A 15919-nucleotide genomic window follows, 5' to 3' on the forward strand; every position below is an offset into this window, starting at 1 on the left:
AGTCTGGAAAGCTTGCACTAGTGGTAGAACATAGAGCTGGCATGCATACTCTCCTAGAACATATATGGCATTATGTATGACACTGTGTATACATATGGAAGCGAGCTTGTTCCTTGATTGTGCGCTTTCAAATTTTCATTGGCTTATTTCACTTGATTGAGGAAGGTCTAGGAATCGGAAGCCAGGGAGTGACTGTGTTAGAGAGAGATGGTGCCATTATGTTGCTGTTGCACTGTGTTTGTCAGGGCTGCATTCATGAAGCAAATAACTGGCATTATAGTCTGTATCCCATAGCATTTGATTGTACTTTTCTAACCTCCAAGTCCAAAAGCATTGCCTGTTGTAGTAATCTAGCCAAAGAGAGCATCACTATTACCATCGCTCGCATTGTTACCTTTGAATCTTGGATCCAAGAGATTTGGAGCAAAGTGAGCAGTATTGTTTTAAATAATTTATTCTCGTTCTGGGCTCTACAGGCATCTTGCAGACTGTGGGTTTTACCATCACATGCCCAGGGAGGCAGGACTAAAAATTTCACTTCCTGTCTTCCTGGGCGGGAAAATCTCCCAATCCCAGTTTCCGTCCTGCCTTTGTAAAGGGAGGCAGCTTTGCCATTCGGCTCCATCAAAGGACGACCTTTTGGAGGATTTTTTCTCTTCTTAGTCTCCTTCTTTCTTCTACCTACGTCTTCTTATCTATCACCCACCCCGCTTCACAAAAAAAAAAAGATTTTTTTCTCCCTCCTGCTCCTCCCCCCCTTTTTGTTTCTTCTTCGCTCTGAAGAGCAAGATGGCGGCCGAACGAGAGGTTTCGGAAGAGGAGCTCCTCTCCAAGGGAGACAACGACCGAGCCCTCGTCGCCTCGACAGGGCAGAGTCGTAAAGATAGTTCCAACGGCCGCTCTTGCGGTCCCGCGGAGCTCGGCGCGGACGGTCCCAGCGCTCCAAAAAAGGCACGCGCCTCCAGCCCGCCTGGAAATGGCGCTGGAAATGGTGCCAAAAATGGCGCCACAATGAGGCGAGAGAGCCTTTACAAGGAGCGGATAGATCTCTCGCACGGAGTCCAGTATCAGAGTTTGGAAGTAAGCTTAAGCGACCCGGAGTCCCCTTTGTCCCGCAGAGAAGCCTTCGATTTGTTTAATGGGGTTCTAGATAGACAGTTGCAAATGCTTCAAGCTTTCAGCGAATCTATTTCTCCTTTCCTTAAAAATCTTGGACTTGATCCAAGGAGTAATCCTCTCTCCCAGAGCCATTTAGATCAGCAGAAGCACGGTAAAGGGGAACCCTCTAGAGGCCTTTGGCCGACCAAGGCAGCCAGAAAGGCCTCTGTTCAAAACCAATTTAGACCTACACAGGAGGACGATTCCTCCAATATGGCCGATTCTGAAAATGAAAGTAGAGAGGACGGGGAGTATGAATCTGAGGAAGATTCCCCAGTCATACTAGAAGAACAACAGCCTCGCCTTTTGGGGGCTGAGGATTTCCAGAACCTTTTAAGCAAGGCTCTGGTGGCTCTTCACCTGGATGAGGATCCTGAGCCTGCCCCAGAGTCCAAGAAATCTAGGAAGAAGGGAACAAAAGAGTTTTTCCCTAGATCTACTTCTCAGATCCCTTAATCTTTCCTACCCTTTTCAAGGGGGAAAACTGTTTGGGGAAAGGCTGGAAAAGATTCTTGTCGAGGACAAAGACAAAAAGAAAGTCTTACCAAAATCCTACAGGAAAAATGGAAGAAATCCTTCCTCCTTTCCCAGCTTCAGATCCTTTCATACCCTCAACCACTTCAAACCAGAGCAGTGAAGAGGTAGCTGGAATAACAACAGGGGATCCTTTCCAAGGGGTGGGGGCAGATTTTTTCATCCCCAACAGGGACAACAGACACAGTTCAATGCCAAGGGAGATAAGTTCTCCAAAAACACAAAACAATGACGCCAACTTATTGATAGTTGGGGGGAGGCTAATCAACTTCAGTCACAAGTGGTCTCCACCCCACACAGACGCGTGGGTAGCCCAAGTCGTGTCCTCAGGTTACCTAATAGAATTCTTAAACATTCCAAGGGACAGATTCCTGATTTCCCCGAGAGCAGGGAAGGAAGAAAAACATTCCAGAACCGTGGCAGCCATAAGTCATCTGGTTTCCATACAGGCGATAGAACCAGTCCCTCATCTAGAATTGGGAAAAGGGACATACTCAACTTTCTTTACAGTCCCAAAACGAAACGGGGATTGGAGGGCCATCCTGGAACTGAAACATCTAAACAGGTCGGTAAAATACAGAAAATTCAGGATGGAGACGCTGAAGTCCATCCTAGATGCCCTCCAAATAGGGGATTTTATGACCTCATTAGATCTAAAGGAGGCTTATCTGCATGTTCCCATTCACTCCCTTCATAGAAAGTTCCTCAGGTTTTGTTATGCCGGACAACATTTCCAATTCAGGGCCCTCCCCTTCGGCCTGGGGTCAGTCCCTCGAGTCTTCATGAAGATTCTAGTAACCATTGTGGCCCGTCTCAGACAGGAGGGAATCAGAATCTTTCCCTATCTGGACGACATTCTAATATGCTCCAGATCCAGAGGGGAATCAATAACTCACACACACAGGGTAGTTCAATTGCTGACCGAGTATGGCTTCTTAATAAATTCAGAAAAGAGCCAACTAAACCCAACACAAAGACTACAACACCTAGGTGCTATTCTAGACACCAGCCAGAACCTGGTCTTTCTGCCTCCAGACAAGATTTCCAAAATCAAATCCATAGCGCAGTTACTAATCAGAGTCAACAAAGGGAGAATTATGTTCCTGGCCAAACTCATGGGCTTAATGGTGTCTTGTCTAAGTTGTGTTCCCTGGGCCAGGTTCCACTCGAGACCGCAACAGAGCCTCTTATGACCTCATAAGCACCTGATTGCCAGAAAGATAGACAAGTCTATAACCTGGGATCAAGACTTCCGGAACAGCCTCTCGTGGTGGTGCAGCTCCAAGAACCTCAGCAAGGGTCTCTTCTTCTTAACAGAGAATCAAATCCAACTGTTCACAGACACCAGCCTGGAAGGATGGGGAGCGACATGCCAATCCCACATAGCTCAAGGCATCTGGTCAAAGATGGAGAAACGACTACACATCAATGTACTTGAACTCAGAGCCATACTCCTAGCCCTGATTCATTTTCAGAACCTGCTTGCACGTCGTCATGTTCTTGTTCGAACGGACAATGTGTCTGCCAAGGCACATCTAAACAAGCAGGGGGGTTCCAAATCATCAAAGCTTCACAGGGAAGCAACCTTAATTTTTTCCTGGGCAGAAAACAACGTGGTTTCCATCGCGGCGGAGCACATCAGGGGAGTACACAATCTCCAAGCCGACTGGCTGAGCCGTCAGACCTTAGACGAGGGGGAATGGTCCCTCAACAGATCCATTTTCCAGCAGGTAGCAGAGAGGTTCGGCCAGCCATCGGTGGACCTGTTCGCCTCCGAGCAGAATCACCTTCTTCCTCGCTTCTTCACAAGGTACTACCACCCCAAAGCAGAGGGAATGGATGCCCTGATGTCTCCATGGCCCGAGGGTCTTCTTCTTTATGCCTTCCCACCATTCCCCATTATACCGAAGGTAATGAGGAAGATCAGACAAGAGAGAGCTACGATCATCTTAATAGCCTCCTGCTAGGCAAGGAGACCATGGTTTCCCAGTCTCAAGGAGATGTCCATTCAGGAACCGTGGGAACTGCCGCCGGTCCCAGACCTGTTGATCCAGGGACCACTCTTTCATCCAGACCCACAATGGCTTCACTTAACCGCCTGGAAATTGAGTGGAATAACCTCCTAGGCCAAGGTTATGGTATCGAGATTGTTGATACCATGATTGAATCCAGAAAGCCATCTACTAGGAGAATTTATGACCTTTCATGGAAGGCCTTTGTTCTCTGATGCAGACGTAAGAAGGCTGATCCTTTGATCCCAGACGTCTCCAGAATTTTAGAATTTCTTCATGAGGGCGCAGAGCAAGGTCTCAGGGCGGCCACGTTGCGCAGGCAGGTGGCGGCCATTTCCACAGTTATCACCTCAGTGGACGGTATCATACCTTCCAGACACCCTCACATTCAAACCTTCCTAAAAGGCGTAATTCAGACTAGACCACCTCCCATTCACTGTTTCCCTACCTGGAGACTAAATGTAGTGCTGACAGCTTTGACTCGGTCACCTTTCGAGCCCATTAGGGAAATACCTCTAAAAATGCTAAGGATGAAGGCAATTTTTCTGATGGCGGTTATTTCCGCCAGGAGGGTTTCCGAATTGGGCGCTTTATCCGTTTGAAAGGGTTTCTGTGTTTTTCATAGGGACAAAGTGAACTCCATATTCCATCGAAAACAGGAGATTCAGCTCCTATCCTTTTGCCCTAATCCCATTCACCCCAAAGAAAGGGAATGGCACAAACTGGATCTCCGTAGAACACTAAAAGTTTACATTCGGCGTACTTCCCCCATTAGGCGTTCAGAATCCCTATTTGTCTCCATAAATAACCCAAACCGTGGCCTCAAAATGTCTAGGTCGGCCATTAGTTATGCCATCAGACAGTGCATCGCTGAAGCCTACAAGGCCAGTAAGATTCAGGTGCCAGCTGGCATTACTGCCCATTCTGTAAGGAGTGCAGCCACTTCAGCGGCCTTTGATAGGCCGGCCTCCGTGGAGGAAATTTGTCGGACGGCCACCTGGGCATCAGTGTCCACCTTTACCAGACACTATAAAATAGACTCCATGGCCTCTTCTGACACAGCCTTCGGCAGAAGGGTTCTGCAACACATCGTGGAGGATACCTAAGCCCACCCAGACTAATAAGCTCTTGGAGATCCCACAGTCTGCAAGATGCCTGTAGAACCCAGAATGAGAATGGAGCCTTGTCTACTTACGTGAGGGCTCCTTCTGTTCTGGGATCGAAGGCATCTTGCCCGCCCAAGAGTAGTTTACCTTCAGACGTTAGCAGTGTTTGATAAATCATTTTTTCTTATTCAGTTACACTATCAGATATGCAGTTTCAGCTTCTTCGTCCGCCATCTTGTACCACAGAAGGAGTTCTTTCTCCTTAATGTTTTTTATAACGGTTCTTATCGTTCCTTGTGTTTTTTTCAGCTTCTGTTATTAATACCTGTTTCTTGTACCTATAGTGTTGTTGGTCCTTGCACTTACCTGTCTCCTTTAGCTTGGCGAGTCCGAAAACTGGGATTGGGAGGTTTTCCCGCCCAGGAAGACAGGAAGTGAAATTTTTAGTCCTGCCTCCCTGGGCACATGATGGTAAAACCCACAGTCTGCAAGATGCCTTCGATCCCAGAACAGAACGAGCCCTCACGTAAGTAAACAAGGCTCCGTTCTGGAAAAAAATAGGGCATTTCATAAAAGGTTTTTCCAACTTTTCCTGTAATGCCTAATATTCCCATTGTAGGCCAAGGTGGTGGTGGTGGTGGGGAGTTTGTTTTCCAGCTTCCTCAGGACCTTCATATTTTTACTTTCGTGCCTTTTTGTAAGTGATGTATTATCTGGAGAGACCATCTAAAATAAAATACTAAACTGCTCAATAACTCAGCAGTAGACCATATGAGGTTAAGTTTTTGGTACTTCCAATGTAGCAGATGTTGGAAAGACATTTCTTTGCCTGAGACCCTGAAGACCCAGTCCGAGTAGACACTACTGAGCAAGGTGTCCGATGGGCTGACTCCATGTATGTTCATTTGGTCGCACAGCAAGTAAGCAAGAGATGAGAACATGACCTTGAGGCTGTAGAATAGATTATGTACCAACTGTTGTGAGGGTACAGACAATGGTGTCAAGTCAACAGAAGCCATGGTTCCACTGCCATTTAAGCGTAATCTAACTCTGGGGTGGGCAGAAGTGATCCTTCACTGTCAAAGCAATTAAAAGTAGCTCTTCAAAGCTACCATCACATCTTTTCACATGGACACACACACACGTTTGGTCTGAATGGAAAAGTGACACATCTTGTTTTAAATGGGAAAATGACAGGACCTGCACCCTTTCCCGTCCACCCTCCTCTTTCACACTCTGGGTGGGAAATGAGCATGCTGTTGGCTCTTTCCCTCTGTATCAAAGCTGCTGTTTTCTTCTTCCGGGGAAAATAGAGAACTGCTTATTTTACCCCAGCAGGGCAAATTACCGTTTGGGGTGGAGGTGACGGTTTGGTTTGGGAAAAGAGCAGAGAACAGGATTCTCTACCCATGCAGTGTCGACCGGCTCTGAAAAGCTGTAAATTTTGTATGAACCACCATCTTGTGCCTGGCTCTACTCACTGAGCTATCATTTTGTGACTGGAAACTCCCAAGGCTCTTGAAAAAGTACCTTCCGGAGACGAAGTCTGCCTTTCCCTGGTCTGTGCAACCTTTCCAATCCGGAAGAGCAGTTCTTCAGAGTCTGTGTCTCTATTGTGCTTTGTTCAGATGTCACAGGTGAGGTGCTTGTTAAATTTTCCTTCAGATTCAGCATGGCAAGACGAAAAGAATTCTTAGGGTTGGTTCAACTATAGTGGCGAACGAGGTGGGGGGTGGGATAGCTGTGTTTGTGAATCTGTCGTGGCAATCGAATCAATTATTTCTATTTTCACATTAAGCTGCAGTTTGATGTTCGTATTGCATACATTGAAATTGGTTTGCACTTTCCATGTAAACCAGGATTCCAAACTGGGAATAAAGCACTGTTTGCTGGTTTGCAGGGAGAATGCAAACCAATTCAGATATAATGCCAGACTGGTTTTCTGTGGAAGCAGAAGTCATTACTTGGCTATGTGCAAGTGGAGGGGGGAACATGTGAACCAAAGATTCTCCCAGGCTTTGTTATCTGAATTGAACTTGAATCTCTGTCAAGACAGCTTTGGAAAGTTACATCTGCACTGGGGTGGAGGGGAAAATGTTGCCCATTGACTCATATCTTACAGGGAAAACTCAAAATATTATCAGCACTTAGGAATTCTGGCAATAAAGCCACAGTTCAAAAATGCTTTTGTTCGCAGTGTTGCAGACAGACACTAGGGAGGCCTGAGTTCAAAACCTCACTTATCTGTGAAGTTCTCTTATTGACCCTGCCATTCTGAACAAAATAAGGAATATATTGTGAGACTATAAGAACATAATGTGTTATATTACCTTGACAGTACTTCACTAGAATATAATATTTCCTTGTGATGTAAAAACTGCTTTTATCTTTTGTGTTTGTAAAGGCGCACTACATTTTAATACTGAGTAAGAAATTGGTGGCAGGCCTGTGGGGCAACTCCCTGTCTCTCAGCCTAACCTGTTTCATAGGTTTACGGAGAGGGCTATGTGTGCTACTCTGAGCTCCTTTGGAGAAAGAGACACAAACGGAATACAACGATGAGCCGTGTCTGTCATGCAACTCGGCTGTTGAATGTTGCTGTCTTTTAAATATGAAATTATCTGCCTGTTTGTTAGCCGGGCTGCTTGCTAATACTTGCCTAACACTACCGGTTAGACCAGTTTCCTGCTAAAAGACTCTTGACTTTGGCATCTGTACAGGAAGGTCCTTGTAGAGAATACTTCTGTTGTGTCTCGTATGTGCAAAGGCTGTAGCCATGTAAAAAAGAAGACAGGGCAAGAGAAGATTACCTGGATGTAATCCTGTTTAGTTTAGCCCATTCAGCCTTTATCCCTCTTACCTTTGCTCAAGGAGCATGGCTTGTATTATTTTTTCCCACCTGCATTTTTTTTATTTGAGATCTTTCATCCTTGAAAGAAATTGGCTTTAATAAAACTTGTAAATGGCTTAAGAGAGCTTATTTTCCTGGATCTTGATAGGGTAGTAATATTTCAGAACAGTCAACATTGTCTTGACTAATAGGATAAATAGACTGGTGTGAGGGGGTTGAAATATATGCAATTATTATTTCCTATCAAACCTAAACTAATTTTCCATTCATTTGATATATTTATGGAATTTAAACGTTATAAACGGCTTAGTTTTATACAAGCAAAATTGCAAATATACCCAGTACTTGAGAGAGAACTGCAGGCCAATGTGTCCTGTGCTATCTTAGCACATATACCTGAATTTTTGCTATCTGGTGAGAGAGAGCTATGTTCTCTATGAAGCTCAGTTTTCCTTTGAGGCTTTGGTGCAGTTTCTGCCTTATCACCTTCTGATATTTTTTCCCCTCCAGCAAGGTAGGGCATTAAGCTACTTTTTACCCAGTCTGTGGGAAAAAGCATCACAGTGGTTTAAGAGAGAGTTGAAAAAGTCAACCACGTCAGCTCAAAAGGACGACATAAGGCATGCAAATGTTGAGAAGCAATGAAAGCCCTGCATGCTCCCCTCATAAAAAATAAGTATCCTAGCTGCAGAAATGCATCTTGGATTTAAGAGCTACGTATGTCGACAGCATGACCACTTTGTGTTTAAAAGCTTTCCACTCATTTCATAGGAAATATTTCATAGGAGTTTTTTCAGTACTCCCCCAAAATTCCAATTTTTTCCATCAGAAAAAAGGCCTCAGAAAAAAATGGGGAGGTGTTTCCTCCTGAATTTTTCTAGTTTTTGTCTGGTCTTTCACATTTTTACATAAGACCAACTTCCCCCTTTAATTAATATCCTTCCATATTGACAGCATTAATGCAGCTTAGTGGGTCCTAGTTCTAGAAAGTAATTAAACCATTGTATTAAAGAATCCATGCTTTTAACACCATAAATCACCCGGGTGTACATTTAAAATATCGCTGATCAGTGATAAGTAATCTTGAGTATTTTACCCCATTTAGGATATTTAACTTCTGGTTTCTTACAGGAGCCCATTCTCAGTAGTATGAGTCAGATGTTGACTTAAACTGCCTTTTCTGAAGAGAAACGGGACCAAACGTTTCACCTTATGCTACTGTAGCTCTAGTCTTGATCCACTATTAATAACTGGATAACTGTCCAGATGTGATGGGATGGTTGCAGAGCCTTGCTACAGTATATGTGCATTTGGGGGCATGTTGATTCTCATCCTAATTCCCCTGCATACAACTAACTGGAGTGGTGAAATTGACTATATGTGATGGCAAACAGCTTCTTGGCCAGTCAGTTTCTCTCCAAGAGGAAATTAAAGAAGAAACAAGTGTGAACCTGCAAGGAATTGTAGGGAGGCATCTCATTCCCCCCTCCTCTACTATTTCCTCTTTTCCTTCCTGGCAGTCTCCATAGCCTCTCCCTCTTTCCTGCTTCCTTCTTTCCTCTCCACTCAACAGCCAACATACCTTTATCTGCCCCTCTGTCTTCAGCTCCCCCTCTCAGCCTCTACCTAGGAAAACTATGGCCCAGTTGTGTAGCTCTGGCTGCTGGGTGAGTCCCACTTGCATGGTAGAGATCTCTCAAGGACTTGTGGGGGAGTGCATCACTTTCTCCTGTATCTCCCTCCCCATATTATTTCCCTTTTCTCTCCTGGCAAGCCCCCAGATAGAAAGATCTATCTTGTCCATTCATGGTCATATCCTCTTTCCGTGCCTCATTCTCATTCTTAGTCATTCACCAGCCTATCTTTTTATCTGACTCCCCATCTGCAGCTATATTTATTATTTCTTCACTTCATTTCTTCTTTCTCCACAGTGGGGTCTAAAGCACCTTACATCATTCACTTCTCTTTTTTATCCTCACAACAACCCTGAGAGATAAGTTAGGCTGAAAGTATGGACTGGGGCTGAAAGAATGACTGGCTCTACATCACCTAGTGAGCTTACATGGTAGGCTGGTAATATGAACCTGGGTCTCCTAGATCCTAACGTGAAACTCTTAACTGCTGTACCATACTGGTTTTCATATGGTGGCTGCTGTGGGCAGTAATACACAGCCAGGCATAGGTGAGTCAGGTCATAGCAGGTAGCCTGGTGGTTGCTCCCAGGCCTGGCCCAGCGTTTCCTCCCTCAAAGGCCAAAACAGCCATTGAAAGGGCCCTGCCCCCTCCCTCCCCATCAGATTGTTACCTAGACCTTTTATGCTATCAACCAAGTTACTAAAAATTGGTTTGAATTTGCTTGGCAATCTGAACACTTGACTTTGGGCCAGCTGTGGTTCATGAGTCTAGGGCAGAGTCCTTCCATGATGTCCCAGACCACTGGGAATTGAATTTGATATTCCCCAAAGGATTCAAGTCCTTGGTGCTATGGGCAATGTCACAAATCACATCTCTCAAAACTAATGATCTTTTCACAGCCTTAATAGTGGTTGTGTCAAAAGCCTCCCAGGGCTACTGGTGATACAGGTTCAGAGGCTACCAGTTAGGTGTAATCCTTCTCAAAGATAAGGCTTGTTCTGTGGTCAGTCCAGTAAAAGCAGAGGTTGATGATGGAGAAAGAGGCCTTGAACAGGCAAGCAAGGATGGGAACCAAGAGCAGGAGAAAATGTCGAGCAAGTTGAAGCGGGGCTAACTCAGTGGCCAAGGGCTTGCATTCAGCTGGAAGAAAGAGCTGGAATATCTCCAAGTGGGAGATGGCAAGGAAGCTCAGTACTTTCTAGTTTTTCAGCACTGCCTGAACATTTGAAGTTCTGCCTTCAGGTGAAAGCATGGATAAGTATTTCAGAATGAGAAATGGAAAACAAAACGGGTACAGTCTAGAGAATACATTATTAGATATTTGGGGGCTTTCCAGCTCTGAACTGCTGCTCCCCAAACTTGTGTGAGTCTTGCTCTTTTTTTCTCTTGTACTGTTGCCTAACTGTTGGCGCTTTCCCACATGCTGAATAATACACTTTCAATCCACTTTCATTTGCAAGCGGATTTTGCCGTTTCACACCGTAAAATCCAGCTGCAAAGTGCGTTGAAAGTGGATTGAACGTGCGTTATTCGGCATGTGTGAAAGCACCAAGTATGAACCCCATTATGGAAAGCAAGATATCAAACATCTTGTTCATCAAGATACATTAAAGTAGTAATAGGTTTTATGTGAAAAAATGACTACCATTTGAATGTGTGTGTAATTTGCTGATGGCATTTGAGCTGCTCTGGATAAGAGGACAGTATAATTTTAATAAAATAATTTATATCCCTGGATCGGTTAGAATTTGAATTATGAGGTTCTGGAAGTCTTGTTTTTAACTTCCACTAAAGTTAAGGTCCCTGTATACAGGGAAGATTATCTACTGGGGCAGAGTGTGTATCTTTGATGCGCATGATGGCTGCTGCACAAAACCTGTTAAATTTGGACTCTAATGTTACTTTCCTGCTTGAATTATTGAGTGGATTACATTATGTAAATCAGACTTACGTAATGTGGTTTGGAAAGATTATGTCTTCCCCTTCCAAGAATATCTTTCACTAGTCTATAAGGAGATTGCCAACAACTCTGAATGGGAAGCGTGTTGTCTCCAGTTCCAATACCTTTAAAAAATTGCTTCTGTCTGTTAGATGGGCAAACACAGTCCTTGATAGTTCAGCGTGCTTAGTCAGTGTGCTAGAACGGTGGAGCTAATCTAGAAACAGCCTCACCCCCTAAAATCAAATGCGCCTATTCCACTGTCAGGCTCTGAGGTGGTGGGGAGGAACAGTCTGTAGCAGAAGCCAGCTTTGCTGGGTGCTGATTGGCTTGCACCCTGCAACTGTCATCAAGAATTAATGGTGGAAAATGAATGGATAAACACTGTTCATGTAGCACTGTTACGAATTACAATGGATGGCTTACCTGAAGGAGCAAACTGGTAGGCGGGTGAGCCAGTGGTCTGTTGCTATGAATACCTGTTCTTTCAGTTGAAGAGCTGGGCTCAGTCTGCGACTGAGGGATCCGTTGTGAGCTCTCACTTTCCCTGATGTGTCTTGTCCCCCTTACAGGGCTGGCATGCACAGGGGCAGCAGAGGTTTCAAGTCAGCAAGAGGAGCCAAGCTGCCTCACAAAATACTTCAGTGTCGTGTGGTGTAAGATCTCAAAGAAAAAACACAAGAAGTGGGAAGGCGATGCTGTTCTTATTGTGAAGGGGAAATCTGCAATACTGAAAGACATGGAAGGCAAAGACATTGGAAGAGGTAATGACCATTAGCATGCATGGAATATAGGCACTGGCCTCAAAACAACGTATTTTTGAATGAAATGAAGATAATCTCTCATATAGTCTTTATTGTAAAGTCCTCAGAAATTTCGTATGGTACCTTTGACTGGCTAAATTGTCTAATGTCACAGAAAGGCCGAAGAGTCTCTGTTATTGGCTGAGTTGCTCGAATCCTGAAGAGAAGGACATGGGATGCAGATAGGGAGACCAGGTCTCCTGCTTTGGCAAGAGAACTCCCACCACCCGCTGACTCTGCCCTCTGTTGTTCACCTAGACGGTGGGGGGAAATGCTAGGGGAAATGGGGAGAGTGATTGGTGTCACAGCAATGACATTATGTTATTTCTGGCATGACCTGGAAGTGAGGTCGTTGTGTCGAGTGATGTTCTAGCATTTGCCTAAAACTCTATGGTTAAACCATAGAGCTTTGGGTGAATGCTTGAATGTTGCTCCAGCAGAATGATGTCTCTTCCAGGTCACACCAGAAATGACATCGTGGCATTGATACAATGCTGAAAAATCAAGTCCCCGCCCTCACAATCTTTCACCAGCTGCCAGCCGTGGCTGGCAACCCTACATGCAGAAGGTCTTGGAGTGAGTAGAAGGGTCATGAGACCTGAGGAGGAACAAATCAAAGGCAAGCCGGTGGGTCCTTAAGAAATGAGGACTGGAACTTGGAAGAGGCAAAGTTCCAAAGCCCTGGGGAGAAGAAAAGCCAGCCAACATAATCTGTGTGGGAACTGAAAGACAACAGGCGGAGGCACCAGAAGCTGTGTTTGATTTGAAAGTGTGAGCCAAATCTTGAAGCAGCCTGCAATAAGTACTTTTAATGCCTCCATTTTGTTTTGGTGCCTTTAAGAGTAGAAGGCCGGTCTCTGGCCCGAGAACGTTCCCCTATAAAAATTAACGTAAGAGAAGCAATAAAGGCAAAGGGCAAGCAAGACCAGAAGTTGTATTCATTTCTGTTACAGTTGTTTAGGCTTAGTTTCAGTAGGCAGGAGACCTGAGCAGGTTTCTGAGTAGACCTGCTTAGGACAGCTCTCTCCAGCGATCAACACACACACATAATATAAAAATATAAAATTTATATCATTGTACATTTTTCACTTCTCATAGGCACTGGATACAAAGCCAAAGACCTAGAAAATCTCGATGAAGGTCAGACTCTCAAGATTGGAGGCAAAGAAATTGAAGTGCTGGGTGTCATTCAGGAAGAGGATTTCCAAAGTGGCAAATGTTTTCAGACTGCTGGGGAGATTCTAGTGGATACGTTGAATTTCTCGAAATCTACCGTGAAGCCGTTCTGTAACCCTCTCAAAAATGTTTGCACTCAAGAAAAGTTGCTCAAAGGCTCCCAGAACTGTAAACCTCGTCATGATCCATGTGCACCAAGTGAGGATTTTTAATGTTACTCTGCTTAACCCGTCTCTACTTCTGTTTTTAAACTCTCCTAAAGAAATTGAATGGGTAGTGAAGATTTTAAAGGGTTTTTTCTTGCCCTTCACTGTGCAACAGATCAAGTTGAGCATTATTACTGGAACAGTACTAGCTAAGTTCGCATGATGTCATGTGCAGGTTTTGGAAAAGCACCTCACTAGTAACAGATGAGTACAGATATACTGACTGCAGTTAGTCTGATTGGAAAAGATAACCTTTTATTCGCCCCAAATGTCATGCAGTAGCCCTTGAGCCAAGCTGTTCTCAAAGGAAATTCGTTGGAACCAAGTAGTGATGGGGAAGACAGTGTGGTATAGTAGTCAGAGTGTTTAACTAGGACTAGAAGGTGGATTTCAAATATCTTCTCAGCCATGAAGCTCACTGGGTGACCTTTAGCCAGTCACTAACTCTTGGCCTAGCCTACCTCACAGGGTTATTGTGAGGATAAAACAGAGCTCCCTACATACACCACTATGAACTGATGGGAGGAAGGGCATGTGGTAGATTCCTATATTATGGAAAGCCAATATTTGGACTGGGGCGAGCATGGAAACTGCCTGGAAACATATGCAAACAAGCTGTAAGATGCTGCCAGGTGACTCTAAACAACATGCTTGACCCTGAGAGGCTAGGAAGAAAGTTGAGAGTTGACCCCATCATCCAGGGAAAACAAACTCCAGTTAACCTGCACATCTGCATTTATTGATCACATGTCACTGGAGTTAGTGTTTAGCCACAATTCTGTCAGAAGGGGAAAACAAGGATAAAGATGTGCGCTTGACCCCAGAAATAATGGCTGTAATATAATCATAGAGTTGGAAGGGATCACCAGGGTCATCTAATCCAACCCTCTTGCAAATGCAGGAAATTCACAACTACCTCCCCCCCCACACACACACACACCCTGTGACCCGTACTCCATGCCCAGAAGATGGCCAAGATGGCCTCCCTCTCATCATCTGCCTAAGGACATGGAATCAGCATTGTTGACAGATGGCCATCTAGCCTTTGCTTGAAAACCTCCAGGGAAGGAGAGCTTACCACCTCCCGAGGAAGCCTGTTCCACTGAGGAACCACTCTAACTGTTAGAAAATTCTTCCTAATGTCTAGACAGAAACTCTTTTGATTTAATTTCAACCTGTTGGTTCTGGTCCGACCTTCTGGGGCAACAGAAAACAACTTGGCACCTTCCTCTATAAGACAGCCCTTCAAGTACTTGAAGATGGTTATCATATCACCTCCCAGTCTTCTCCTGTTCTCCAGTCTTCTCCTCTTCAGGAAAAGAGGGTGGAGACTTCAGGCGAAGACTATGTTATATGTTATAAACTTTAATTTCCCGCATTTACTATGTAATGCTATAGTAAAAGCTATTTGGATAATACTGTAGTCCCCCCTCATTACTTTGGTTTACTTAACCTTTGAGTTAGAAACAAAATAATATTTCACAGTTTTATTTTTTCCCCACTGGAAACTGAATAGCTTTTACTTATTAAACAATAATTTTGTATTTATAATACCTGTGTTTGAAATTTAAGATTGCCTAGTTATGCCACACCCAACCCTAAATCACCAGCAGATGTTCAATAAAGTGGATTTGCCTATCGTGGATGTGGTCGTAGATCCTCACGTTGTAAATTATCTTCGGCCGCACCAGCGAGAAGGAGTAATATTTCTTTATGAATGCGTGATAGGAATGAGGTAAGAGGGCAAGGATTTTGCATACTTCAGTTGTGTACTTCTTTTTTTTTAGTGGCTTCTGTATGACTTAATTTTAGGGTATAGAAGCGGAAATTTGCCCTGACAATAATCTGCAGCAATGCATAAAAATAATATGCCTTCCTTTTTTTCAAATCTTGAAATACTAGAGGCCGGCTGCCTTTGTAAAAGATCCTTAGAGCTTCTCAGCATATGAAAGTTGCCATGAACATCCAGGCAGCAAGGTCTCTGCCCTTTACCTGTAACATTTCCAGGGTCTTCCCAATGACACAGTGTTATGAACTAGACACATTTCTGCACATGAAGGTATGAAATTGCCAACTCACAAAGCACTGATGTCACATCATGTGGCAAGAATAAAGAACTTTCCATAAACTCAGGTAGTCCATAGACCCAGGTAGTCCAAAAAGTCCATAGACTTTCTGGAGAACACAGATTCTCCACCCTCTGTCCTGTGTGACAGTCACATGTGAGTTGGGGGTTCCCCTCAGTTCCTGGGCATGCGTTGTCCAATTTGGATTGCAACTGTGGCATGTGTGGAGAAGGGGTTCTGGCCTTCCCCCCTGCACCATTTTCCTGACCTGTAATGGTCCTGGGGGTATGCTACCAAGCTTTCATGTGTGGGTTTCCCCAACAGATCAAATAGCACCCCCTGGAACCATTTCAGGTCCAAAAAAATGGTGCAAAGGGGAAGGCTGGAACGCCTTCTTGACATGTGCCACAATTGCCATCCAAATTGGACAACT

At 44.5% G+C, this 15919-nt stretch overlaps 1 protein-coding gene across 1 annotated transcript in view; it reads left to right on the forward strand.

The window, feature by feature from the left end:
- The window catches only part of RAD54B (RAD54 homolog B), a 45639-nt gene that overhangs the window by 15696 nt on the left and 14024 nt on the right, over positions 1-15919 (forward strand). The window contains 6 exon segments of the mRNA XM_056854887.1: positions 784-1580; positions 2909-3502; positions 3925-4064; positions 11712-11999; positions 13137-13412; positions 14993-15155. Of these exon segments, the coding sequence (XP_056710865.1) occupies positions 784-1580; positions 2909-3502; positions 3925-4064; positions 11712-11999; positions 13137-13412; positions 14993-15155 (2258 nt within the window).

Source organism: Euleptes europaea, chromosome 8 (assembly GCF_029931775.1).
Source record: "Euleptes europaea isolate rEulEur1 chromosome 8, rEulEur1.hap1, whole genome shotgun sequence".
Classification (NCBI taxonomy): domain Eukaryota; kingdom Metazoa; phylum Chordata; class Lepidosauria; order Squamata; family Sphaerodactylidae; genus Euleptes; species Euleptes europaea.